Below are 25,895 nucleotides of genomic sequence, written 5' to 3' on the forward strand. Positions count from 1 at the left end.
GCTTCGATTCATTCATCGTCCTGCCGTCCTTCGCAACAATGTAAATTATTCGAAAGAGACGAATTTATTTGTTGCCAGTGAGGGAGGAGGCTGTCAAATATGTTAGCTATGTGTGATTCTTTGTTTGTTGCTGGAAGATGCAGTAGGATATTAGCGTACCAGTGTTGGAGAGGGTTTCAGAGACAGTGTTTGCAGCATCGCCGGCAGTGTCTGTGACGGAACCAAGGATACCCTTTCCTTCGCTTTGGGCATCGTCTGCTCCAGAGCGGGTCTTGTCGGAGAGTTCTTGGGTGGTGGATTTAGATTCAGCTGTAAAGATGGATGGTTAGTATCTTGTGCGAGAGGAAGATTGGGGAAAGGAAGATAGCATACATGGTTGAACGGCACCAGCAGCCTTGTCGACACCTCCAGAGATGTTCTCTCCGATCTTGGTGGTGGTGGATTTTTGGGAGTCGGGAGTGACCTTCTCGGAGACTTGCTCGCCAACACCTTTGCGGAGACTGTCAGACATGTTGATGGAGTTTTTGTTTTGAGGTGAAGAGTTGAAAAAGTTGTTTGAAGTTTGTGGTTGTAGGTGTGAAGTGAGTTTGTTGAGATTTTGTTGATGTGAATGAGGAATGAAAATTGAGAGGAAGAAATGCCCTTCTTATACTTAGGGGGAGAGAGGAAATATGACACTAGCCACGGTTCAAACGAGGCAGGAACGCACGCATGCCCAGGTGCTTCTTTCAAACCAAGTTAAAGCAGGTTTGAGAAGGAGGGGTGAGGCAAGTGGCTAGTGAATAATACCTACCTACCCTACCTACCTACTACCCACCTGCTCCTTCCGATCCTGCTTGCTTTTTGCTTGTTTGTAGGCAACTTCTGCCTAGCATCTGGACCTGCTACACCAAGACAAGTAAAATCATTATTGGGTAGTAACATCTACGAGAATTTTATGCAATAAGAACCTGGAAACGTCATATATCCACAAGGCAAGGCCACACGGTCGCATGATCATCAATGTGGCTATTTTTCCATTTGATCCATTTGATCCATTTGTTCGGGATCAAAAAGCCTCATAAGTTGTGTATCAAGTTATGTACCCAGTATGTATGGCGGGGGGCAATGATTCCCACTGGTTCGTCCCACCCCATTCTCGCTAATGGGCAAATTGAAAATCCCATGTGAGAAGACATCGAGATTTGATTTCAAGGAAATCTATCCAAGATATATTGACGCATCCACCAATTGAAAAAATCAAACGGCCATTTGAGATTACAATGGAGCAATAAGAGACGGAGATGATGCAAAAGGATTTACCAACATATGCGCTGATGCCGGTTGCAGGAAGATTGTGAGATGGTTCTTTCATCCTCTTGTGTACTTATTATGATGTAATATGTAACAGGGGATATATGTGTCGTCATTACCAACAATTGAAAGATGGGGAATGGCGAACATGGCACGCACGCAAGCAATATTTGTGTGGGAAGGCGTTATCATCTTGCGATGGTGGATGAGTGAATCCATAATCATAGTACGTAGACAAGATTTATATTGGGGAGATGAGATAATAATGACACAATACGTGGGTAAGAAAGAATCAATGGTGAAACATGGTAGTAGAATTGACATGGAGAGATATCAATGATAAAAAACACGTGATTAGACGATGGGATAGCTTTCTTGACTCTTTGCTACGATAGAATAACCAATTGACATGATGATGGAGAAGGTAGGTACCATGTTTTTAATCTTCTGGTGAAAGTTTCGAAAGTTTTGATAAGTGAAGTGTGAAGAATTGGTGGGTGTGAGCTGGGTTGTGATTACCTAACCATTGCTAAACCAGTTAAAGAATGGCTCCCGGCACGTCAACCATCTTTCCACGTGCTCACGCGATTGTTGAGTTCTTTTTCGTTTGATGAAACGTTTGTACATATACGTATACATTACAACGCAGCGGCAATGATCGAACCTAGACATTCAATTATCTGCTTGTGTACTCTTGTTCCTGTGGATTCTGGAAAAAGTTGATAACATGAGGGAATGCAGCACGCCAGGCTTATTAATGTGTATCTCCTCAAACCCCCTTACTTTACCTCATTATCGTGTCTTGCGAATAACGAATTCTTTCATCAAAAAATCATGACCGATATACATATCGAACGCACAAGCCCTCTAGCCAATCATCTCTCTACAATGAAGTAGCGAAATCTTTTGTTGCATGTCTACTATAGGGTCTGGTGCCTGTAACCCAGTGTCTTGGAGCCCTGGGGTGGACTTCATCATGGTAACGGCAAGATGTACAGAGTCAAGACACTCGACAGTCCTAATCTTTTCACGACAGGCCAAGACGCGTTGTAGTAATATACAGTGGTAGGAGAGAAGTACGCACACAACAAGTGTCATTTCATAACATTTTTTCTTGAGTTCAAGTCAGAACTTTCACTGGAGATATCTACACAGTGCAACGCATCGTTAATATCATATACATCCATAACACAATTAGACCTCCCTGACCGTTTCAGCATTTGCACTCTTCTCGCTACCATCCAGTGGTGCAACAACATGCTCATCGACGTCCTTCCTTCTGACATCTTCATTAACAACTTTGAAGAGTACATCCATTTCCTCCAAACTCAAGCCTTTGGTCTCTGGAAGGAACAAAGTGAAGATGAATGCGACCGAGTTAAATGTTCCGAAAATCTGTTCCCACCAAGAATTATTAGCTTTTCCCGACTTTTTCAAGGTTTCTTATTCTTTTTATATGGAAATAACATACCATCCATGTTTTCCATCCAATGTTCAACACTGCGATGGGAGTTTCTCGGGAAACGACATAGTTGAAAAGCCACACAACCATAACACTGATAGCCATTCCCCAATCACGAATTCGAGTAGGATAAATCCTGACAATGTTAGTCTCTTGGAGAATATTGGGGTATTGTGACAACGTACTCTCCAATATAGACCCAAGCGATAGGACCCCAAGACATTGAATAGAATACGACGAAAAGGTAAATGATTGCCATCTGAAAAAGTTATTATTAGGCTCAGCCTGTGGTGTTGAAGTACACTTACCATTCCCTTTCCACTTGGCGTATCGTTTGTTAAACTTCCAGCGGTTGGTGGATGTGTGGCTAGGACTGCACCAAGAGCAAACATACAAATTGCCATGCCAGCACTACCGATACTCAATAGATTTTTCCTCTTGAAATGTTGGATCTAAATGATAGCAGTGTCAGGATGATCCACTTATGAATTGAGACACAATGGACAGCAAAGGTATGATCACACTTACTCCTGCGATCAAGAAAATAATAGTAGTAGCCACTTTAAGACAGGTGAAGATTCCACTGGCAAAGAGAGCAGCATTCTGAGCGGTAAACCCAATTTGTTTGAATACTGTTGGTCCGTAGTACAGGATTCCGTTGTGTCCACACCAGATGCTAAAGAAGGAGACACCACATCCCCAAACAAGACGAAGAAGGTTTCTGGATTGAAACAGTTCGGTAATCGATCTACCAGAAGTTGCGGCAATTTCCTCTTCAATTTGCGCATGCATCTCTGCAATTTCAGTCTTGATGTCCAAGTCCTCCGATGTTGAGCCTCGGAGATAACACAAGGCGTGTTCGGCTTCATCCCATCGATTTTGTTTGGCCAGCCATCTTGGAGATTCGATTATAAGGAATGATCCGATCATAATGATTGCAGCGAGGATAATCTGGATGCTCAATGGAATTCGCCACTGTTTGCTCGTGGCCTCTAAATGTAACGAGCATCCATATGTTGTCCAATAAGCCAATAATCCACCACTCACAAGGAACATTTCGAAGAGTCCCATAAGGAATCCTCTCAATTCTTTCGGTGCAGTCTCGGCAACAAGAACAGGAGTAAGATTACTAACCATGCCGACACCAAAGCCTGCGATAACACGACCAGCATAAATCATAGACAGAGAAGGTGGCTGAGCTGCAGTTTGAAGAATTCCACCGAGCATGAAAAAAGCGGCCGCAATAGTCATGGTTGGTTTTCGACCGATGTATTTCGTGAGAAGGGCCGGAACTATAGCTCCAAAGAATGCACCGGCATTGAGAAGAGCTACAATATTGGAGGAAATGTAGGCCGAATGTGCAGGGCTTGTCGAGAGTTTGAACTCTGAAGAAAAACTGTTCAAGAGGTCAGTAACGTTCCTTCGCGTGGCGGCTGTTTGATAGTCACCTTCTTAGTGCGACTACAGAACCAGCGACTCCTGTATCGTAACCAAACAGCATAGAAGCTGTGTTAGCCACTGCGGCAACGGAGACCGCGCCTCTGTGCTTTGACAAGAGTGCTAAAGTCGAAGACATGATTGATCTGGTAGCTGAAGAAACATGTGAGGAAAGAAAAAACCAGACATCATATATCTATTCCAGATAAGATTGTCTGTAGCATTTCTCCACTGCTGCGATACGACTTATAATCGCAATAGTTCTCAGGATAGCAAAAGGTCCGTCTCTTACCTTCTGTTCGCCCAATGGACGATGCTGAGGAAATCCGACACAATGGCGCCCCGTGGGGCAGTTGATAATTAATGGTTCTATATCAGGTAAATACCCCGCGCAAGCCCATGAACCATGCGTTGTTATTTCATTTCAGTACAACCTAGACTGCAGCTTACTATGCAGCATGTATGGCACTAATGAAACTCTGCATTTGACTTATGTGGTTTCGAGTTTTATCATTCGATTTTGCCGTTTTTGCGAGTGGGTCTCTCGCCATTCTTACCTATATACTGGAGCAGGAGCTACGCATTAGGCTGTCGACTCGGTAAGCTCGCATATAAATTTGACGGCAAATTGATTCCAAATTGAGTCAGTGATGTAAGTGGAGAGATAATTTCCTTATCAGCAGCGTTTCTAGATATTGCTCGTTTGTGGCAAACTATAAATCTTCATTTTCCCGTCAAGCAATTCCTTGGTAAAGTAAATGTTATCATTTTCGTGGAGAAGTTCTCACTCATCATCGAGATTGGGTAATTACAAAACAGATCCAGTTGAATGGAAGAATATCTGCAGGAACCTCAAACTCAACCCCTCTCGAGTACATGTTTGGAGCCAAGTAAAATACTTAATTGACAAGCTATGCAATGAGACATTTTGCCGTTCGGAGATAGCTCTCTTCCTTCAAGCATGGTCCATTTGTAGTTTGCTACGATTATAAAATTGTTCCGCGGGTATATCAACATTATCCGTGAGTCTAGACTCAAGAAATATCTTGGACCTCTGGACCTGACTTGGGGACAGTAAATGTGCCTTATTTCACACAATTGCATTCTGATATTCATGGGAATTAAGTCTACAAGGTTTACTGAAACGAACTTGGACTACCCTCGAAAGTAGCAGTCTTTTTTTGAGTTTGCTGAAACGAATGCTCAGGAATCAGCCACGAAGTCAAATTTGAGTATCTAGCTACTGTTTACTGATTTAGCACTCCTCAGCTCGTCCAATATTACCCCCATACGATCAGATTTTATCACGTCGCCGAATTAACGACAAACCTTATGGACAGACTGTAGTTCGGCTTGTGCATGATAAAAGCGGGTCAGCCCTAGCGAATCATTTTAGTTGTCAATTATGAAGGGGGCCGGAACGATCCCGTGAACTAAGAATTGGCTTCCGCGCCCGTTTTTTATTTCTTATTACAACTTCATCGAACGGTACTTGAATAAAGTGTTATTCATTCCTTCGTTCATCCTTCGAAAATTTCGAGGTTTAATGTACGGGAGAGGAATAACAATCCTGGGAAAATCTTTGAAATGTCACCACGACAAGGAATTATGATCAGGAATATCACCTCGGCAGGTGTGCTCGAGGTATCCCGCCAGTTTTGAACAGGGTTGAAATACGGACGATTTGCCTTGAGCTATGAATCGTTGATGTTTGGCTGGGGGAACTCAAAATCTGATCCGAATTGTGGGGATTCTGGATCAAAACCCTGTTCTCGACGGGGGTTTGGGGGAATGCCGGTGCAAATACACGGAGCCTTTACCAATACAGATATTCTTGCGTGAAATATGCAACGCTTGGTAATTTGCTATTCGTGTTTACACTGGGGTAATCATTTTGAGTTTCCAGGGGTCCAAGGTCCAAGAGGGTTCTCAAATTTTCACCAGACATAATTGCTCCGCAAAGGGATGTGCACAAGGCCAGACCATGTCATTAACAGTCCATCTTCTTGAACATCCGTGTCTCCGAGACCCCTTCCCCATAAGAATTAGTCGTTGGGGGGAAAAGTAGTACGATAATGTGTGGCGTGTGTTTCTAATTCAGAGATGCCTCATTTTCGAGTACGACAATTGAAGCAATACTTGTGTAATGTGCTAATGACATAGATGGTATTAGCAACAAACAAACTTCAAAAGAATAGTAGGATAGAGTTGTGACTCGAGTCCCAAATAACAGGAGCCGAAAGTGGTGGCTGCGCTGATCAAAGTTACATTGAAGGAATCTCCCAGCTTATGTTGTATCGCAGGCATCTGGTAACAACCGTGGCACTGTACCTGTCGCGGCCCCTGTAGACGACAAGGGGAAAATAAAATATCCAACACGAACAGGTCGATAATCGAAACGACATAACAAGGAGTTTCTTCAGAAGCTTGGCAATAGTGATAAGTCCATAATGATTGAGGATCGATCCAAAGAGGTCAAGGTATATACATATCTCAGATCCAGTGTCCAGATGCAATACGATCGTTGATAAATTTGGTGATTTTGTGGAATATCTTCTAGAAAGTGTATCGTCATGCCCACTTTGTGGGTCTACAACTCGACACCAGAGGTTAATTCTCAATCCAATTATCCTTCGATCTTAGGAGCTTCGTTTCCATTGCTTGTGTTGATGCTCATCACTGTCGGCACGAGATTGTATGTCAGAGTTCGTACTGTGCGAGGTATTGGTGCCGATGACTGGGCCGTCTTCATTGCTGCGGTAGGTCTTTCTTCGGATATCTCTGCAATTTATGCTAATTCTTTGTGGCTAGATATGTAGTATCATTTACAACGCTTGTACTATTGCTCGTAAGAAGCATCTCAGGTAAACTTGGCACTAGCTAATGATGAAATAGAATCAAGATGGGGATTAGGTCTGCCGTTGGCTCTTAGACCAATAGTCAACTTGAACACATATTCTAGCGTCAGTAATAATTTACGGATGCACGAGAGATTAGCCACTGATAAATGAATAGATCAATTATGCCGGTCGACCTTTCTATATGATGGGCATCTTAGGCTTCAAAGTCTCACTTTGCTTCTCTTATCTTCGCATTCTCTCCAAGGGACAACCAACCTACCGTCTTATAGTATGGATCGTGATGGCTCTCTGCATTATAGGCCATACGGTCGGGACTCTGGTTCTAATGTTTAACTGCAACCCGGTATATATAAATCCTCTTTCCCTCTTTCCCCATGCATTCTTCCCCCCCAAAAATATGCTAATCTATGAGTCCATCAGATCAAAAAATCATGGAATCCAAAAACTGCAGGAACCTGTCTTCCCGTTGGTCCCCTATTTGCCGGTCTCGCTATTACGACTATCGTTTTTGATGTCATTATCTTCTTTCTTCCTATCCCATTTCTCTACGGTTTACGAATGGATAGATCCAAAAAATTCGGCATCATTGGCGTTTTCGCCCTCGGTATTCTCACAACGGTGTGTTCTGTTTTGCGGATGGCTGAAATTCCCGTTATTGCGACGGGTAGTGGTAATTCCACAATGTTGGTCGTGTGGGGGAACATAGAATTGAATGTCGGAGTATGTCCTCTGCCACCTCTCCTTCTCCTTCCCCTTCAAACAAGAAACATAAAAATGAAAAGAAAGAGTGTATAAAACAAAAAACTAACACGAAACAAGATCATCCTAACCTCTATGCCCGTCCTCGCTCCCCTCTTCAAAGTATTCGGCAAAAAACTCGTTTCTACCGGAAAATCCTCCTCAAACCCCTACGCCCACACCGGCTCCCACAATATGCAAGTTTTCAGTAACTCGAAAAGTCAGCACCAGACCACCACTTCCAATATCAATACTCTCACGAACTCGCGAAAAGAAAGAGCAGCGAGAGCCGCGGCCCGATATCCGGGCGATGTGAGTGATAATGAGAGTCAGGAGACGATTTTAGGAAAAAGTGGAGAGGAGGGGATGATTGTGAGAGAGAGGAGCGTGGATGAGAGGAGTGGGATGGAGAGTTCGGAGAGGGAGAGAGATTTGGAGAGTGCGACGGGAGGCGTACACGGGCAGGGAAAGGAAATAGAAGGAATTATGAGGACGGTGCAGGTGGATATTTCGAGTGAGGCGGCGGATGCGCAAGCGGGGGAGTTTGGGGGACCGAGGAATAGGTGATTGATTGATTGATTGATTGATTGATTGATTGATTGATTGATTGATTGATTGATTGATTGATTGATTGATTGATTGATTGATTGATTGATTGATTGATTGATTGATTGATTGATTGATTGATTGATTGATTGATTGATTGATTGATTGATTGATTGATTGATTGATTGATTGATTGATTGATTGATTGATTGATTGATTGATTGATTGGTTATCGAATCCCACCCCCCTTCCTGGCTGTGAAACATTCGTCGCGTTTATGGATAATGTCATACATTCCATTCCTCTCATACTTATATTCGAGAAATGATGCGTTTAGATTCATCTTCTGGTTCCTAAAACGATGTAGCAGGATCTATACTCATTTATCCATTCACCTATTCAATCAACCCTACTTTTCTGCGAAGAAAGAAAGAAATATGACACACAATCATCAATGTTTCGCGATTTCGATACAAATCCAATTCCATATCCCAGTTCAAATATAATAACGAAAATTACACTCGTTTGATTTCTTTTGTTATTTCTTTTTTATAGATGGAGAAGAATTGGTTTGGTGTACAACACCATTTCCAGATGGATGGATGGATGGATGGATGGATGGATGGATGGATGGATGGATGGATGGATGGATGGATGGATGGATGGATAGATGGATAGAGATAGTTGTAATGACTTATCGTGCCTCGCTGGCGAATTTTTGTGTTTTTTATGGGGTTGAATTGTGAATGTGAATGTGGATGTGAATTTGCTGTTTTCGGGGGAAGGGGAGTTGTATTTGTTGATTGTTGAGAAGACTTGGGATGGTGGGTAGAAATAGCGGATGCTATTATAATGTATGAGTTGGGGTTAATTTTTAATTTTTATTTTGGTAAATTCGGACGGTAAATGGAGGATTTAGAAACCGATATCTTTGGATGTTATGCTTTAAGAATATTAGAGATCACTGAATCTAATCCGCCACTCTCTATTCCTCTGCGCTTGTTTCCATGCTCATCCCGTCGCATCATGTAAGTCTCTATTCATCCGTTCATCTACTCATCCACCCTCAATACTATCAATCTCCTCTCTTTCCATCCGATCATCTGAAACTTCCTTCCCATCCCCATCTCACCGGTCAATTCTGCGCATTGAACATCTGAATCCACCCCACTGTATCAATCACAGTCCAACTCATCACAACCCCATCCCATGTACCCCCAAAGTCAATTTATACTGCTTCGCCTTTTCCATGGCTCTTTTCAACGACTCCTGATCTTTTTGCAATCGAGCTCGTTCCGCTAATTGAGGTGCGGTTTCGCCTGCGATCTTTCGTAGAGCTTCTTCGTCCTATTGATTTTTTGTTAATTAGGTTCTCGCTTATTGTTTTCTGACAAGTCACAACTCTTGACGTCGAATTTCGACACGAAGAGGAAGAAGAAGGAGAAGAAGAAGAAGAAGAATAGGAGGAGTTAAGAAAGGAAAGAGAAAGAAACCAAAACCCACCCCCTGAAACTTCTTCGTAATCATATCCGGGCCCAAAGTCCTCAACGGACTCTTCCTCCCCAAAAGATGTCTCTCACAAACCTGATGACAAACATTATCCACAAACCTCACCATGCCAATCTGATAATAACTCGCCAACTTATCATGCGTCGTGAATATCGCATCAATCTTCGCATTATGCCCAAACCAACTCTTCACCTGCGTTTTCACAATATCCTTATCCCGTCTCTGAATCTCGTCCAGTCTCGCAGTCATGAGTTTGAATCTGCCTTCGCGCAAATCGGAAAGTTGATACACGTTCCATTTGTTGAGAGTGACAATGAGTCCGGATTTCTCATCGTTGAGAAGTTTATCTAATTCGTGCATGGCGTCATCGTGAACGGCGGTTCTGTCTTCCTCGAGGAGATTTTGGACATTGATTAGAAGAGATTCTTCTTCGCAAATCGCGTGCAAGAGACATCCTACTGATATCCAGATTGCGTTGACTAATGATTCAATCAAGGCTTTGGTTTGGTCTCTCCATACTGGTGTTAGTTCCGACCAGAGACTACGTATGACCGCGCCGTTTACTTCGTCGGCCATTTCTTTGCCGCGATTGGCTTCGATACATCGGCTAATCTCGTTAAAATACTTGTTTCTCAGCACCGCGCGTTCCCATGTTTTCTCGTCAACCGAGTCGAGAGAGAATCCGAGAATTTTACTATTGAAGCGCTGATCGTAAACCGCGGTCATACCATCCCTAAACTCGTCTAGGGTATCGCGGACGATTTTCCGAATCTTCACTTCAGGGCAATTGACGGGTAAACGATCATTATGGCCATCGATAGCATCTCCGGCGTGCAAAGAATACTTCGTCGCGAGGTTAACCAAACAGTTTAACTGGCTCTCGGGTGTGATTCGCGGTGGTCCTAGTGCTTCGATTCTTCTTTCGACTCCTTTGAGACGTTCTGCGATCTCCGGAATCAGTTCGGGGATACTGCGTGTCACATGTTCGTTGTGCATTTGTGTCAACGCAACTTTGAGATTTTTGATGCCTAGTTTTCCTTGTCGCTCCAGATCTGTCCACACTTTTTGACTGAATAATTTTTCCTCCTTCTGATCGCGTATCGTTTGGATTTCTTTGCTGGGGCTGGATTTTCTTTCGGATGGAGAGAGGTTGCGCAGTGCAAACCAGCCGTATTTGAGACATCTATCGAATTCTGGATCGCTCTCATCGTTTTTGATTGCTCTGAATACCTGTAAGATACTTTATATTAGTATTTTTCTATCATGGATACTACGATAGAGGTAAACACGTACCCAATCATCGCCCTCTGGTTCTATCTTGTCACATTTTGTGATGACTCCAATGACTCGATTTTTCCAATTAGCAATACCTTTGATAATCTGGAACATATCTTGAGTTTCGACATTTGCAGGATGGGCGACAGCTCTGTGAGTGATTAGCAAAAGATTCTAGAGTTTTTGGCCTTGCTTACAGAACAATACTTCGAGGATTCAATATGTAGTGATCCACCAATGCTTTGGCCATTTTATGAGCTGGATGAGTTGCTAATGGGCATTAAAAAAATGATCCAAAATCAACTACATTGTTAGGACTTACATGAAACCAATCCGGGGATATCAACAATTGTGATATTGATCTCTCCCGGACCCTTTTTGACAATCTTCAAGGTAGCATCACTCAGAAAATTCTTCTTATTCTGGGCAACATTCGCCTTTTTTGCCGACTGTCCAGGCTCGACGGAATCTCCCATGATCACTCTCTTCGCCTAACGTTCTATTAGTACTCGTATTCTATCTATCGTAGGTGTCTTTTGCAAGAAATGTTCAAACTAAAGACGACACTTTACCTCTGTTATAATATCACAAAAATCGTCCATTTGCGCAACCTTACCTCCCCATCTACCATTGAACTCATCAATACGTGTAGATTGTTTCTCAACCCATTTTTTCTGTACAGTAGTTTGATTTGGCGCATCCAATGCACGAACAGCTTTCGTGATACTGACTTCTAGAGCGTCTTCCGATGCTCGTTGTAGGGAAACTTCGGTCGGGAAACGTGTACAGAGGCCGTCATCAACGGGGAAGGAAAGTCGTGTGATAGCTTGGAGAACAGAGCTCTTTCCGGAGCTTTGGTCGCCGATTACGACAAGCTATATTTCATTCGTTAATATGTAACAAGTTCTGCGCTCGGGGAATGCGATTTTGAAATGTGAAACGGCATGCATACCTGGGGAAGATTGAGAAGCTCATTGATAGCGAATAATTTCTTCAATTCATCAATGAAACCGAGTTTTATCATGGTATCTTCATTTCCTAAATGCTCAGGAACGATTGCCATGGATAGATTCTCATCGGGCTCGAAATCCATTGCGTCGTCAGAAGAAACGGAAGAACACATCTTTCCTGTATCTTAGATACAGTAGGATGTTTTGAGTAGAGATGGTAAGTTCAAAAAATAACAGATGTAGTTCAAATCCACGGAGCGAGTTTGCAAATTTCGGATGGGAATCTCAAGCTACGAGATGGAGACATATAAATACCCATGATCCGATCACCTCCATCTCAATGAATCCATATAAAGATGAAGTGCTCCAAAGCTTCTTAGATTTCCTCTCTTCTTTGCATTGATAATCCATACTTGCACCATAGATTGAGAATCTTCTGGTGTGAGTAAGCATGGAAATGACGCCGAAATCAACCAACTTCATTTCATGGCAAGCTTTGGAACAGAATTTGATTCATGAAAATAAATCAGACAATGAATATCCCAATACCAGATCAAGCCAGAAACTTTTCTAAAAGCACGAAAAGGGTCAATAAAGAATGTTGAAATCGTCGTACTACCGAAATCCTCACTTGCTACGAATGAAAGCTAGAACTATAAACAATAGATTTAAGTCAATGCTCTAAATGAAGATATAGAATTTTCCTGGTTGCAAATACTCAAATCCCATAATAACACATCATATCTATCACATTCGAAGATACATCTCGAATATTGAGGAATCTCTGCATTTCCATTGCACTCTAAGAAATTGGAGAAATCCTCTCACCGCGTGGAATCCTGATTTCCTCATCTCATCAAGGAAGAAAGAAAGAAAGAAAGAAAAAGGAAAAGGAAAAGGAAAAGGAAACACTTCGCATCCAGTCCTTCCAACTTTAACCCAGCAGAAAGATACCAACAGATACGAATTCCATCTGAGTAAACCAGAAGAGAAATAAAGTCCACCAACTTCTAAAAATAAGCATATACATGAGAATATAGAAATACTCTACCTAGGTATCCTTTTCAGAAACAGCCAAAGAAAAAAGAGAGCTGAGGAAAGAATTTCTTTTCGTGATCATCATTCGTATAGAGAAATAAGAAGAAGAAAAAACAACCAGAGAAAATAATAGATATAGCGGAAAAACGAGAATCAAAAGAGAAGTTTAATATTGCGCAGGGCATTTATTTTCGCCATAAGCGGCTCTGAATCAAGAAAGTCTCATAAAGCGCTTTTTTACTATTTTAACCTCTGCTTCACACTTGGGAGTTTAGCGAGGTTCATCTCGAAGATGGTTACCAGTAAAAATATTTGAAATGAAACTAAAGAAATGAATCGATCAGCTATTTCTTCCATTGTATGGAATGTATTTTATCTGCACATATTGAGATTGAGTAGGCATCTAAGTAGGTATCTATAGCATTGGAAGGAATAGGGAAATGTAGTCAAGATTGACGACTTTCCTACAAAATGCATTCGTTACAAGCACATGTAGATATCATTTAAATACCTACTTACATGATTATATTTATCAAGATGCAGCATCGCCTTCTGCAGAAAGAAGTATAGCTCCTTTCCACACCTCGAATTACAAACTCACACAAGTGCATCCACTCTACCCATTCATATACCTCCAAAACTCACTCCTCAAGATCCCCAAAAAACAAACTCAAATTCAAATTCAACTACCTCTCCTATTCCCTTCCAACCACCCTCAATCCCACTCTAATCATGTCCTCCCCTTAATAATATCCCCCGCCTTCTCCGCCACCCCAAAGACCGTCAACTGCAAATGCGTCGCTGGAACAAGCGGCATGACACTCGCATCCGCGACACTCACCTTCCGCAGCCCATACACCGAGAAATTCTTTCCCACACAGCCTCCCCATTCCCTCTTCCCCAACGCACACATCCCAGACGAATGCGCAAAACTCGGCGCGATAGCGCCTACGCTAATCAGCGCTGCGAGAATCTCTTCATATATGTGAGCAGCGGGACCGGGGAAATTTTCCGTGGGAGAGTAGGAGAGATGGGGAGAGGAACAGTAGGAGCGGATGTGGCGGGTGCAGGAGGTGACGATGAGGGAGTCCATGGGGGAGGAGAAGGCGTGGTAGTTTATGATTGATTGGGAATGAGGGGAAGAGGGGGTTTCTCGGGAGAGAAGGGTTTTCGACGGCGCGGGCGCCTGAGTGGGGTTAATAGGTGGTGAGGTTTGTGTTTAGTGAGATTTGTGATATTTCTAAAATTAGTAGGAGATAAGAGGTTAGGTACATACCGGGTCCTGTGGTGCCAATGGGAATTTCTATCACTGCTCCGTTGGTTCGAGAGAAATGATTGAGGATGATATCGCGTTGGGTAAGATACCCTTTGAGAAGCGCCGAGCTGTTGAGGTAGATAGATGGGATGTAGTTTGACACATTTTGAGCGCGAGCTTGGTCGATGATTTCCTGGTTTGGGGATATGAGTTGAGAGAAAGAGAGAGGAATAAATGCTGCATCGGGAAAAGTGCCTTGAGTATATTGTCCCTGAGGTGCATTCAGTACGACGTGATAATACATCAAACTGTCAGCAAATAAAGAATGGAAATACCGACCGTATGATTCGTGATATATTCCTGCGACGCACTCGTATTATATGAAGCATTTCATCGCAATCGTCGCATCATTTGGAAACGCCAAATTCGTAACATTCCAGCCGAGATACGTAACCGGATGATCCTGAAAATTTGCCCCTACAGCCGGTTCATCGAGAAGCACTTGCACTCCCACAGCTTCGAGTACAGTGGTGGGACATATTCCACTGAATTGTAGAAGCTTGGGTGTGTTGATCGCACCGGCTGCGAGGATGACTTCTTTCTTTGCTGATACTATCTGTGTTTGATTTGTCTGGACAGATGTAAGTTCCACACCAGTAGCAGTGAGATTGTCATCGAAAAGAATCTTTTCGACTAAATGACCTGGAATAAGGTGGAGATTGGGTCGACTAGTAATAGGATCATAATAAGCGACACGCGAATGCGAACGAAACCCGGTCTTCGGATCAAGAGTCTGAGGAACCCAATAGAAACCAATCGCATCACCGGATTCCGGTGCATCCGATATCTCGATTCCAAAATCTTCCGCGGCTAGAGTTTGGTTTCTGTAATCGCGGAAGATGAAAGAGGGATAACCGATTTGAATAGGTTTATTCCCATACCCAGAAGCGTTATTCCTGATATCGAAATGTGTTTTAAGCTCTTCTGATGGAGGGGTAAAGGTTCCCAACTCTAGGTATCATCTCCGATGAGAGTTCCCCATGCATCGTAGTCTGCTTTGGATTCTCGATCGGCAGACATACCATGTGTAAGGAACTACCTCCTACTACATCAGCGATGTAGACGTTGAAGGTTGCATTTGACAGTATTTCAACGGGCGCGGAAATATAATCCCAATTCTTTACATTGTTAGGGAAATATTGGAGATCGAGTCTTGGGATTAAGGCGAGAGAGCTGTCATCTATAACACCATGCTCAATCACCTAGATGGTTTCTGTATACAAATTAGCATTGTATACTGAAGTTATACTTGTCGAAAAACCACTAACTAGTAGGATCTTCAGATAATCGATTTGCAACAACTAAGCCACTCGTTCCACCACCGACAATGATATAATCATAGCTCTCTGCAAACACAGATTCATCACGCGAATATGACGAAGCGGAAGAAGCTACAAGATTGCAACTGGCGAGTAACAAAAGCCAAACTGGGTTTTGAAGAACTGCATAGTTGAAAATATAGCAGAGGTGGCCACTTCCACGATATGTATACATTCAAGATAAACTCAAGAAAATCACAATGATTACTATCATCATGAACGAGGATTCATCATGAAGTTCTAACTTGTCGCGACTATGAAAGTGAATACAATAGTAGGTACGTAATATATGTATACCTGCAGTAAGAAAACCTTCCATCTCCATCACTGTCCTTTTTCTCCAATCGGTCTCCAACTGAAAAGGATATCAAAATCCCAAGATGTAAAAGAGTTACACAAGTGCCCAATATTGCAACCCGGCAAAACATGTATAAAATGTAGAAGAGCTTGGAAATTTTACCTGACTAGTTATATCTCCATCATTGCGATTCTTCTCCGTTACGACGAAGTGCTCCACAATACAACTCTATATTTGACGGAATATTATCTGATATATGTTAGAGAATGATATGGAGATCTGTAACGATGACTTTGAGTAACGAATGATGTATCTGTATACATATATGTGTATCAGTAGGTAAGCAGTGAGAAAGAATCTCTTTGCATAATCACACCACCATGATAACATGATGAAGTTTCTTAATCATTACCCATCATTCGAGGTCTGTAATCTCGAAAGTATTCAGAAGATTTTACATCTTATTGTTATTATGATAAGCCATCGTATTTCCCTGAGACGACGGCAATTATATAAATACAGATACATCCAATCATATCTACGTATACCCCCCATCCATGAGATATCTCTCCAATAAAAAATCACCCACCAAAACTCAATTCCCACTCCCTCCACCTCTCAGCCTTACAACACTTTCCACCTCATTCTCCAAAAAAGAAGAAGTACAGGTAGATGGATATCCATTCCCAACTCCAATCACTCGATTGATGCACTCTCCACTCAACCCCCCTCTCACACCTCCTCGCGCTCATCCCACACCCAACACCCTCAAATCCTCGCTTCAAGATTCCCCAAACCCAAGCGGAAACTTCCACTCTGGCGACCTACCTAGGTAACTCGAAAAATCCACAACGCAATCCTTACTCACTCACATACCTCTCCAGAATCCAAAGTATCAAAACCACAAGCACAAGTACAACCACAAAGAAATAAACCATAAATGGTAACCAAGTAACAAAGTAAGCAAAACAAATAAGCACCCACCACCTAGCCACTAAAACCAAACCAAACCAAACAAAACAAAACAAAACCTTAAAGACAATCGATGCGCTGTCCCGCCACGTGCGCATTGATGTGCGTGGGGGTACAGTACAGTAACCTCACAGTAGAATCCACAACCTCAGAATCCATAAGGTTACTCGTAGGCTCGTGGACGGGCAGAATTAACTAGGTTATATGTGGAGAGGAATCTTTTTCCACAAGAAAAGAAAATGTAAAATGCAGAATGTAGAATGCAAAATGCAAAATGCAGAATAAAGCATGAACATATGGGGTTATGAGACAGAATAGAGCGAAATGTAAATGTACTGCGTGGGTATCTTACTGAGAGTGTTTTGTTTGGGTGATTGGAATGAGTGAGTGAGTGGATGAGTGTGTATGTATGTATGTATGTATGTATTATGGACTAAAGTAGAAATTGGAGGATGGGTGTGTGTTCTGCAAGTATTCTGGAGATGTTGATGGGGGTTTAAGAAATAGGATGATTGGGGTGAGGGGGGATTGGTGTTTGTTCTTTTCTATCCTACTCTATTCTACCTTTTCTCATGCGATTTTTCCATGTTTGTGGATGGGAGGGGATGGAGAATTGTAAGTGTGTAGGTAGGTAGGTAGTATGTGTGTAGGTATGTAGATAGCGAGGTAGATAGATAGAGGTAGCATCGATATAAGCATCAGTCAGCATCAGCCGCGGAACCGGGTTTTATGGGTTTCATATACGGAGTACAAGGTGCGTCGTGCTGGTACACAACACCAGCCTCTTCCAAAGGGCAAAAGGGCGAATTTCTTCAATATTTGGGATTTTTTTGATTTTTGGAATTGCTGATTAAGAAAAAATCGATCAAAAAAGTGCCAAGATTTTTCGAGTGAAAAGTGGGGCTTATACCTATCTCCCCCCAAAGCGCTCTTTAATACTTTTCAAAAGACCTTTTCTTATACTTCGAAAGAGGCACTTATACTTCGGAAGAGGCACCTCATACTTCGGAAGAGGCATTAGGTATAGATAGATAGATATAGCAAAACCTCTCCATAAGGATTCCTTCTATAAGAATAACCTCTTTATAAGGATATATTTTTCGATCCCAAAAATTTTCAAGGCTAAAAATAATCTATATCCTTAAAACCTTTTCATTAGGATATCCTTATATTTCTCGATTCCAGAATTATATATATATCTTTATTAAGCTAATATAATTATTAGAATTAATTATTATATAATAAATATATTAGGGTTTCTAAGAGATTTAATTAAAACTCTAAAAAATGTTATAGAATATAATCCGATCGGGATTAATCGGAAGGAAGTTATTACTATATTGGGATTAAGCAGAACCTATCTATAAGGATACCTCTATATATCCTTAAAAAAGACTATAAAAACCAATATCCTTATAGAGAGGTTTTATTATATAGATGTAGATATAAATATAATTTTCAACTTATAATTTAATATTTGTTGAAAGGAAAAGATATCTTAATTATATTATCACGAAATTCACTATATAATATAACCTTACAAGCACTAATCCCAGTACTCTTTTATAGTACTTATTCTCATGATTATTAATACTATTTCACTCATTTCATTTGTATACCCTATATATCTAATTAGACAAATACCTTGTTTAATCAGGGTATATAAAGCAGATATGATTATTTATCACGGAATTCACCGTATAGTGTAACCTTACAAACACTAATCCCAATACTCCTTTGGAGTACTTACTTTTATAATTATTAATATTATTTTATTCATTTTATTTGTATATTTTATATATCTAATTAGGCAAATATCTTGCCCGATTAGGATATATAAAATAAATATAATTATTAGAATTATATTTCAAATTAATCTAATTTATTATTATTCTATATATTTATTCTTTAATTAAAGTAATTATTAGATATAGCTATTACCTTTGTGATAGTTATAAGTCTGGTTAATATTTATACTATACCTTTATTATATATATATATTTTTTAATTATTCTAATTTATATATACTTTCTTCTATATCTCTTTATAACCTTATTATATTGAAATCTAATTTCTCAGAAATCATTCGATTTGTTATCTATGGATATTAATTAAAATAGTTTTTAAATTTATAATACTTTTATATATCAAAAAGTATTTAAAAGAATATTAAACTATCTAATTTCAAAACTATTTTAATTACTCCAACTAATTTCAAAAAATTCTCAAAAAATAGAAAAACTCTTTATTAATTAATTTTTATTTATAATAAAAACTAGTTTATTAAGGATTTATTTAAACTTATTATAATTATTGATTTAATAAAAAAGTATAATTTGAATAATTAAGCAAAGTATCTTTTTAATTTTAATATTTACAAACAATTTCAATAAAAGGATTTGAAAAAAGATATTAAAATAACTTTATTATTATCTTTCAAGAAATTAATACTTAAATCTATAAAACCTAAAACAATTATTTTTTAAAATATCTTAATTAAGCATTTTATATTTCAAGGAGAATATCAATATTAGAAAAATAAGTATAATATTATATATAAATTATATCAAAACATCTACAAATAAATTACAAAAATAATAAATATATTTTATTTTATAAAACTTATTCTTAAAAATAATAATATTAAAGCCTTATTATTTAAAATAATCATTCAGAAGTTATAAAATAAAATTATATTTACTATAACAATTATAAAATCTATTATTACTCAAGAATATCGAAATATTTTTTAGTAAATAATTATAAATCGAATTGATTTAATTAAATAATATAATAAATAAACTAGAGTTTATTTAATTACAAAGTTGTATTATATCAAAATGAAAGATAATTTAATAATTATCAATTTCTTATAAATTATAAAAATATATATATTTCCTATTTAGATGAATATTATACTTATTCAAATCGAGATTAATAATCAATTCAGAATTCCTAATTATTTTTTAAAGCAATTCAGAAATATCTTTGGTGATTTAGTTTATTAGGATTCTTTAATTTCTAAAAATAAGGGTATATTCTTAATCATCAATTTTGAATTTAAATAGAATTCTAGTAATCTATAAGGAAAGTAAAGTAATACTTGAAAAAAAGGCTTCAAAAGAATAAGTAATTAATATAAATATTTTTATAGATTAGAATTTAATTAAAAGAATGGAAAAGTAAATAGGAGTTATTATTTCAAAATATATTAATTAATGGAGTTTATATTTATTAAGAAATATAATTTCTAAAATTCGATTTTATTAATAAAAAAGGAATATAATGATATACAAAAAAGGATTAAAAATAATTAATAATTGAATATATATAAAATATAGAAATAGAAAGAATAGATCAATTCAAAAAATAATAGTTTTTAATTTTATAATTTATAAGATTTTGGATTAAGAATAATTATTTATCTTATTTAAGATTTTATAAGTTATAGGATTTATACTATTATTTCTAATTTATTCTATCAACTTTTTGATAGTATTATATTTAATAATAGTGATGTAATGTATTTTATCAATAATGTCAATTTTTTTGATAGATATAAATATATATTTTTATTAATATTAAATTATATTGAGATGAAAATATCAAAAATATAGATTATTGAATAAGGTACTTATATAATCAAAAATATTCTTTAAAGATTTTAGAATTCAAAAGATAATCTGATTCTTTTTAATATTATATATATTTCTGGGTTTTATATCAATATTATTTTGGAAATAAAGTTTTTAGATATTGGAATATAGTTTTTAGAAATGGACTTTATATTATAAAAAAGCAATCTTGAGAATAGTTATATTATTATTTATTATATTTATAAAGATAATCTTTTATTTTTAAAATACAAATTTTTTTTTTCTATTTAATTAATCTGAGTGTGATATTTATGAATCCAAATTTTTTGATATATTCTATACTCAATTCCAATATCAAAAAACCATTTTGCTAATTGAAAAATTTATCTAAACCTTAAGAAGATTTTATATAACTCTAATATAAGCAATCAGGATATTTGGATAAAGAAACTCTCGAATATCTTATCTTCTCAATAAGGAATATAAAGATTAAAAAACTTTTTAGAATTAAATATATTAATTGTTTATATATATATATAAAGCAAATAATATTATAAGCTTTTAGTAAATTTCGATTATTATATTTCTTTTACAAAATCTAATAGAATTTGTTTGATTTTTTATATGTATATATTAGAGTGTTTTAACTTTTAGTAATCAAAGATATATTTAGTAAAAAGATCTTTAGCTTTCTATTATACCAAAAGATTTATTTTGAAGTATTCGATATAATTCAAAACTTCCTTATTTGGATATTTAGAAAGTATAGTTTTTTAATAGTTTGTATTAAGTAGGATAATAATATTTTAGTTATTGGTATTATAGGAAATATCGTATTCGAAAATTAGATTAAAATTAAAGGTATAGAACTTGAATTATTTTTATTAAATATGTATAAATCAAATAACAAATCGGAATAAATAAAATAAGAGATAATTATCAAATAAATCAAAATATAGATTTTTGTAGATATATCTAATCTTTTATAGATTAAAGTAGTGTAAGCTATTATCTATTTATATAATATTAATCTTTTTAAAACTCAATTATTTAAATTTCTAAATAAAGTATTAAATATTTAATTCCAGAAATATCTATAATTATTTATTCTAACAATTACGGATTATTTAATTATTAATCTTTATTCAAATTAGAATAGGATATATTAATATAGATATAGGGTATATCCTCTAGATAAAAAAAGAAAACTAAAATTAAACAAGAGAATTTATAAAACTAACCCTAAAGCAAATATTGAATATTTTATTGGATATATATTAAATTCCCTAATCTATTATATCTAGATATCTAAATTTAAACAAATTATTATTACTCAAAACGTTTTTTTTTTAAAAAAAGGATATATAAAATAGATTAATTAAATAAAACTATTAATATATATATAAATCAAGAATTATAATAATTTATATTAATTCTTAATATTCAATAGATAATCAATATTGATAATATAATTATTAATTAAGAAAACAATATAATAATTTCTTTATATATTATTATTAGTTCTACTAATACTATTATATGTATTTCAGATATACCTCAATATAAGTAGAACTTGGGAATATCTCTGGAGGATAGAAGCTTATATAGAAATATTGAAAATAATAGTATATATAAGATTCTATACTTTGAAAAAGCTTTAGAAACAAAAGATCGAATTCAAAAACAAATTATTATTAATTAATTACAAAAATCTATAAATTCTATTTTAATATTAAGCAATTATAATAATTAGTCTAAAAGTATAGAATATAAGTATATTAATAATACTATTCAAGTTATATACAAAAAGTATGAGAGCAATTCAAATACTCATTCTATTAATATTATGGATACCTATATTGTAAAAGAAGTAATATCATTGGAAAGATTACTTTTTCTGATATATGTAATCAATCAATTCAAGGAAGATAAAATTCTATTTCTTTTTAATTGAGAATTCAAAAAATAAAGGATTATAAGGATTGAAATCCCTTATTCAATTCTTAATTTATTTGAATATTAATTCTTTGCTTTTGATAATACAATTTCTGATATTAATATATTTATAAATTATTATTATCAAATCTAATAATAAAAAAAACTATAAAATAATTTGTTTATAAATAATTATATAATTATAGATATTTTTATTACAAACTTATTATTAAAAGGTAATTCCTATATTGAAGATTTCTATTTAATATTTTGGTCTAATTATTCAAATATGAATATATAGGGGAATATTTATTTGTTTATTACTGTATATAATATAATTGCTTTTGTTATATAAATAAAACTAAATTCTTCTAATATATTTAAAAAAAAAACTCTAAAAAAGCTATTTAATCTATATTTATTAAAATTACTCAAATTACCTTAATATTATTATCAACTTAAGAATTATTTCTTAAAAAAATAGTTTAAATATAAATATAAGATTGAAATTAATAATCTAAAAGATTACAAAATATAATATGAAATTAATATATAAGATATATTAATTATTCTAATATTATTGTAATAGATATTTATATATAAATATAATAAACAGGGATTTTTAATATAATATCGAATTAGATTAATTATTTATAATAATCTTTAAATAAAAAATATAATCAAATCAATTTATACTATAATATTTATTAAAAGATTATTCAAGATTATAATAATATTAATAATAAAATACAATTTGGAAATAAAGCAATTTAATATTGTTAATATATTTGTTAATACTTATAGAGATTTATTAGATATATTTGTAATTTGCTATTTGTTAAATGAATTCAAGAAATTAAATAAATATATAGTTTTTGATTATGTATTATATAATCTTTGAGATTTCTTTGTATTATAATTTAAAGATTTTAATAAGATATTTAAGAATCTAGATTTAAACTAATATAAAAAGAAATTTTGTTTTTTTACAAATCTATATTAGATTATTTTGATATTATTCTTTATGAATAATATACAGATTATATATTATTATAAGAATATATTAATAGTTGATGATATTATTTCTAATATTAAGATTATTTATAAACTGAGAGATTTAGGTAATACAAAGTGGTTTTTGAGTATTCAGATTATTTGTAATTAAAAAATAAGGAAACTTTGATTAATATATAATATTTATATTAAGAAGATTATAAAGAAGTTTAATTTCAATAATAGTAATATATATATATCTTTATTAATAATAGAATTTATAAAATATAATAAAACTATAATTATTATATTTATACAAATCTATTAAAAGAAGATAGAATTAATATTATATACTATAATTATAATTAGAATAAATATTATATTTATAATTTTATAATTTAGTTATTTTTTAATTAACCTATTTCCAAATTATATAAAAGTAATTGATTATTATATATAATATCTCTGGAATATAAGATACTATTCAATTAGATATAGTTAAAAGTAGATTCTATAGTTTTTGTTTTTCTTAAATATTTTATTTATTAATAATAAGAAATTATAAAGATTATCTTAAGATTTTATAATTTTATTATTCAATAAACTAATAGTATAAAAAGTTTCAAGGTAAAATATAATTATTATATTTATTATTAAAATCGAATTACTTAATGTTAAACGTATATTAAAAGAAATATTAGTTATACTACAATTCCTTAAAGAAATTAATCTTATAATCAAATAACTAATTATAATTTTTTATAATAATTAATAAATAATTAAATTAATAATAAAAGAAAACAAAAGGATTATTATTAAACTTAAATATATTGATATATAGAATATATAGTTACATCAAGAATATTTAAAGGAAAATTTCTATTTCATATATTTACCTATAATAAAAATAATAGTAAATAAATTAATTAAAAACTTATTATAACAAAAATTCAATTACTTTATATCCCTTTTGAATTTATAAAATATAAATATCAGAATTAATAAAATTAAATAGAAACTTTTTTTTTAATTTATATATTTTTTTTAGTATATTCAAGATTAAGATTTATTAAATTAATTTATTTTTTTTAATTAATTAATTTATCACTAGAATTAATTATATTATTTTTACCAACAATATTATATTTGTTATTGAGATTATTATTATTATTAATATCAAATACCACCTTATCTTTATTTTTCAAAATAGAATAAATAAATTATAATCGAATCTTTAAATTTATTATAAAAATATATACTTCGATTTTTATACACTTAATTATAAAGGATTTGGAAATGAAAAAGAGTTTTTGTTTTTTAATTAAAAAAGAAAATAATGATTTTGATAAAAAAAAAGAATAAATAAATAATTATAATAATCAAATAGAAAAAGGAAATATAATTTGTATTAATAATAAGAGAAAATTAAGATTAATAAACTTATTATCCTCCTTAATTATTACTAACATAACCATTATTATAATACAAACTGATTTCTAATTTAAAATAATTCTTTAAAAAATATATCAATAAATTATAATAATATAAAAAGATTAGAATATACCCTTCCAGAAAATATTATAAACTCAGAATTATAAAATTTCAATAACCAAATAATTAAAGATTTTAAATATATTAAAAAAAATATATAAATATATATAATACACTTCTAATATTAAAAAGAAAAAGTATTTCTCCATTTAAAACATTTACTATACTTCTTATAATAATTAAAGAAAAGAGAATAAACATATTCTATATAGAAAATAGAGTTTTATATATTCTTATTTCTAAAATTACACTTAGAATCTTTTTATTTATACTTACTATAAACTTTATAAATAAATATTCAGAATTTACTTAACCTAAATATAAAAATAAATTTATTTAAAAAAAAAAGGATTTTTAATAAAAAACTCTTATTATTAAAAGAAAAATTAGAAAAATAATATTTATCCATATTATCAATAAAGAAATTATTATATTTATAGAAATAATTATTATATAATATTTGTTTATTTCAATCTAGTAATTACAAATAGCTTTAATCTTTTTCAAAAAGTTATTATCGGAATTTTGTTAAAATTTATTAAAAAAAAGTTTTATTTACAAAGTTCTTTTATTAAAAAACAATTTGATTTCAATTAGAGATAATAATTGAATAGGAATATATTAAGTACTAGATCTATTAGATTAAATATTATTCTTTAATATATTATATAGAAAAACAGTTATATATCGACCAAAAATATTAACAGAATCAAAGAATTCTCTAATAGGAGAAGGTATATTTAAAAAATATATCAAACTATTGAATATAAAGATTAAAAAAGAAGAACTGTTTCCCTTTTATAATTA

The 25,895-nt window shown here is 34.2% G+C and overlaps 5 protein-coding genes across 5 annotated transcripts; 1 reads left to right on the forward strand and 4 right to left on the reverse strand.

Annotated features, from left to right (window-relative positions):
- Window positions 1-64: 64 nt before the first annotated feature.
- Window positions 65-511, reverse strand: EAE98_008929 (uncharacterized protein; the record flags this gene model as incomplete). Its single annotated transcript, XM_038956552.1, has 3 exons — window positions 65-90; window positions 160-309; window positions 373-511. 3 exons carry the CDS (start codon window positions 509-511, stop codon window positions 65-67), a joined length of 315 nt encoding a protein of 104 aa, XP_038807264.1.
- A 1,828-nt stretch (window positions 512-2,339) lies between these two features.
- EAE98_008930 (uncharacterized protein) lies at window positions 2,340-4,538 on the reverse strand. The gene is made up of 6 exons (XM_038956553.1): window positions 4,204-4,538; window positions 3,284-4,151; window positions 3,064-3,207; window positions 2,941-3,014; window positions 2,765-2,891; window positions 2,340-2,688 (listed from the first exon to the last, which is right to left on the reverse strand). Exons 1-6 carry the CDS (start codon window positions 4,329-4,331, stop codon window positions 2,488-2,490), a joined length of 1,542 nt encoding a protein of 513 aa, XP_038807265.1. The 5' UTR covers window positions 4,332-4,538; the 3' UTR covers window positions 2,340-2,487.
- A 2,227-nt stretch (window positions 4,539-6,765) lies between these two features.
- EAE98_008931 (uncharacterized protein) lies at window positions 6,766-8,358 on the forward strand (the record flags this gene model as incomplete). Its single annotated transcript, XM_038956554.1, has 6 exons — window positions 6,766-6,951; window positions 7,004-7,040; window positions 7,088-7,155; window positions 7,208-7,396; window positions 7,474-7,773; window positions 7,873-8,358. 6 exons carry the CDS (start codon window positions 6,766-6,768, stop codon window positions 8,356-8,358), a joined length of 1,266 nt encoding a protein of 421 aa, XP_038807266.1.
- Window positions 8,359-9,531: 1,173 nt separating this feature from the next.
- EAE98_008932 (uncharacterized protein) lies at window positions 9,532-12,214 on the reverse strand (the record flags this gene model as incomplete). The annotated part of the gene is made up of 7 exons (XM_038956555.1): window positions 9,532-9,684; window positions 9,841-11,076; window positions 11,140-11,272; window positions 11,319-11,391; window positions 11,444-11,612; window positions 11,694-11,996; window positions 12,074-12,214. 7 exons carry the CDS (start codon window positions 12,212-12,214, stop codon window positions 9,532-9,534), a joined length of 2,208 nt encoding a protein of 735 aa, XP_038807267.1.
- A 1,625-nt stretch (window positions 12,215-13,839) lies between these two features.
- EAE98_008933 (uncharacterized protein) lies at window positions 13,840-15,924 on the reverse strand (the record flags this gene model as incomplete). The annotated part of the gene is made up of 5 exons (XM_038956556.1): window positions 15,693-15,924; window positions 15,447-15,604; window positions 14,798-15,373; window positions 14,386-14,635; window positions 13,840-14,084 (listed from the first exon to the last, which is right to left on the reverse strand). Exons 1-5 carry the CDS (start codon window positions 15,916-15,918, stop codon window positions 13,840-13,842), a joined length of 1,455 nt encoding a protein of 484 aa, XP_038807268.1. The 5' UTR covers window positions 15,919-15,924.
- Between the last annotated feature and the right edge of the window lie 9,971 nt (window positions 15,925-25,895).

This window comes from Botrytis deweyae (genome assembly GCF_014898535.1).
Source record: "Botrytis deweyae strain B1 chromosome Unknown BDEW_024, whole genome shotgun sequence".
Classification (NCBI taxonomy): Eukaryota; Fungi; Ascomycota; class Leotiomycetes; order Helotiales; family Sclerotiniaceae; genus Botrytis; species Botrytis deweyae.

Excerpts from the sequence above, each read along its gene's own strand:
- EAE98_008930 (XM_038956553.1), bottom strand. The coding sequence starts at position 4,331 with ATGTCTTCGACTTTAGCACTCTTGTCAAAGCACAGAGGCGCGGTCTCC. Across the intron at positions 3,015-3,063 it reads CGCCAAGTGGAAAGGGAATG|ATGGCAATCATTTACCTTTT; the intron begins GTAAGTGTACTT and ends TAACTTTTTCAG. Across the intron at positions 2,892-2,940 it reads GCTTGGGTCTATATTGGAGA|GATTTATCCTACTCGAATTC; the intron begins GTACGTTGTCAC and ends TAACATTGTCAG.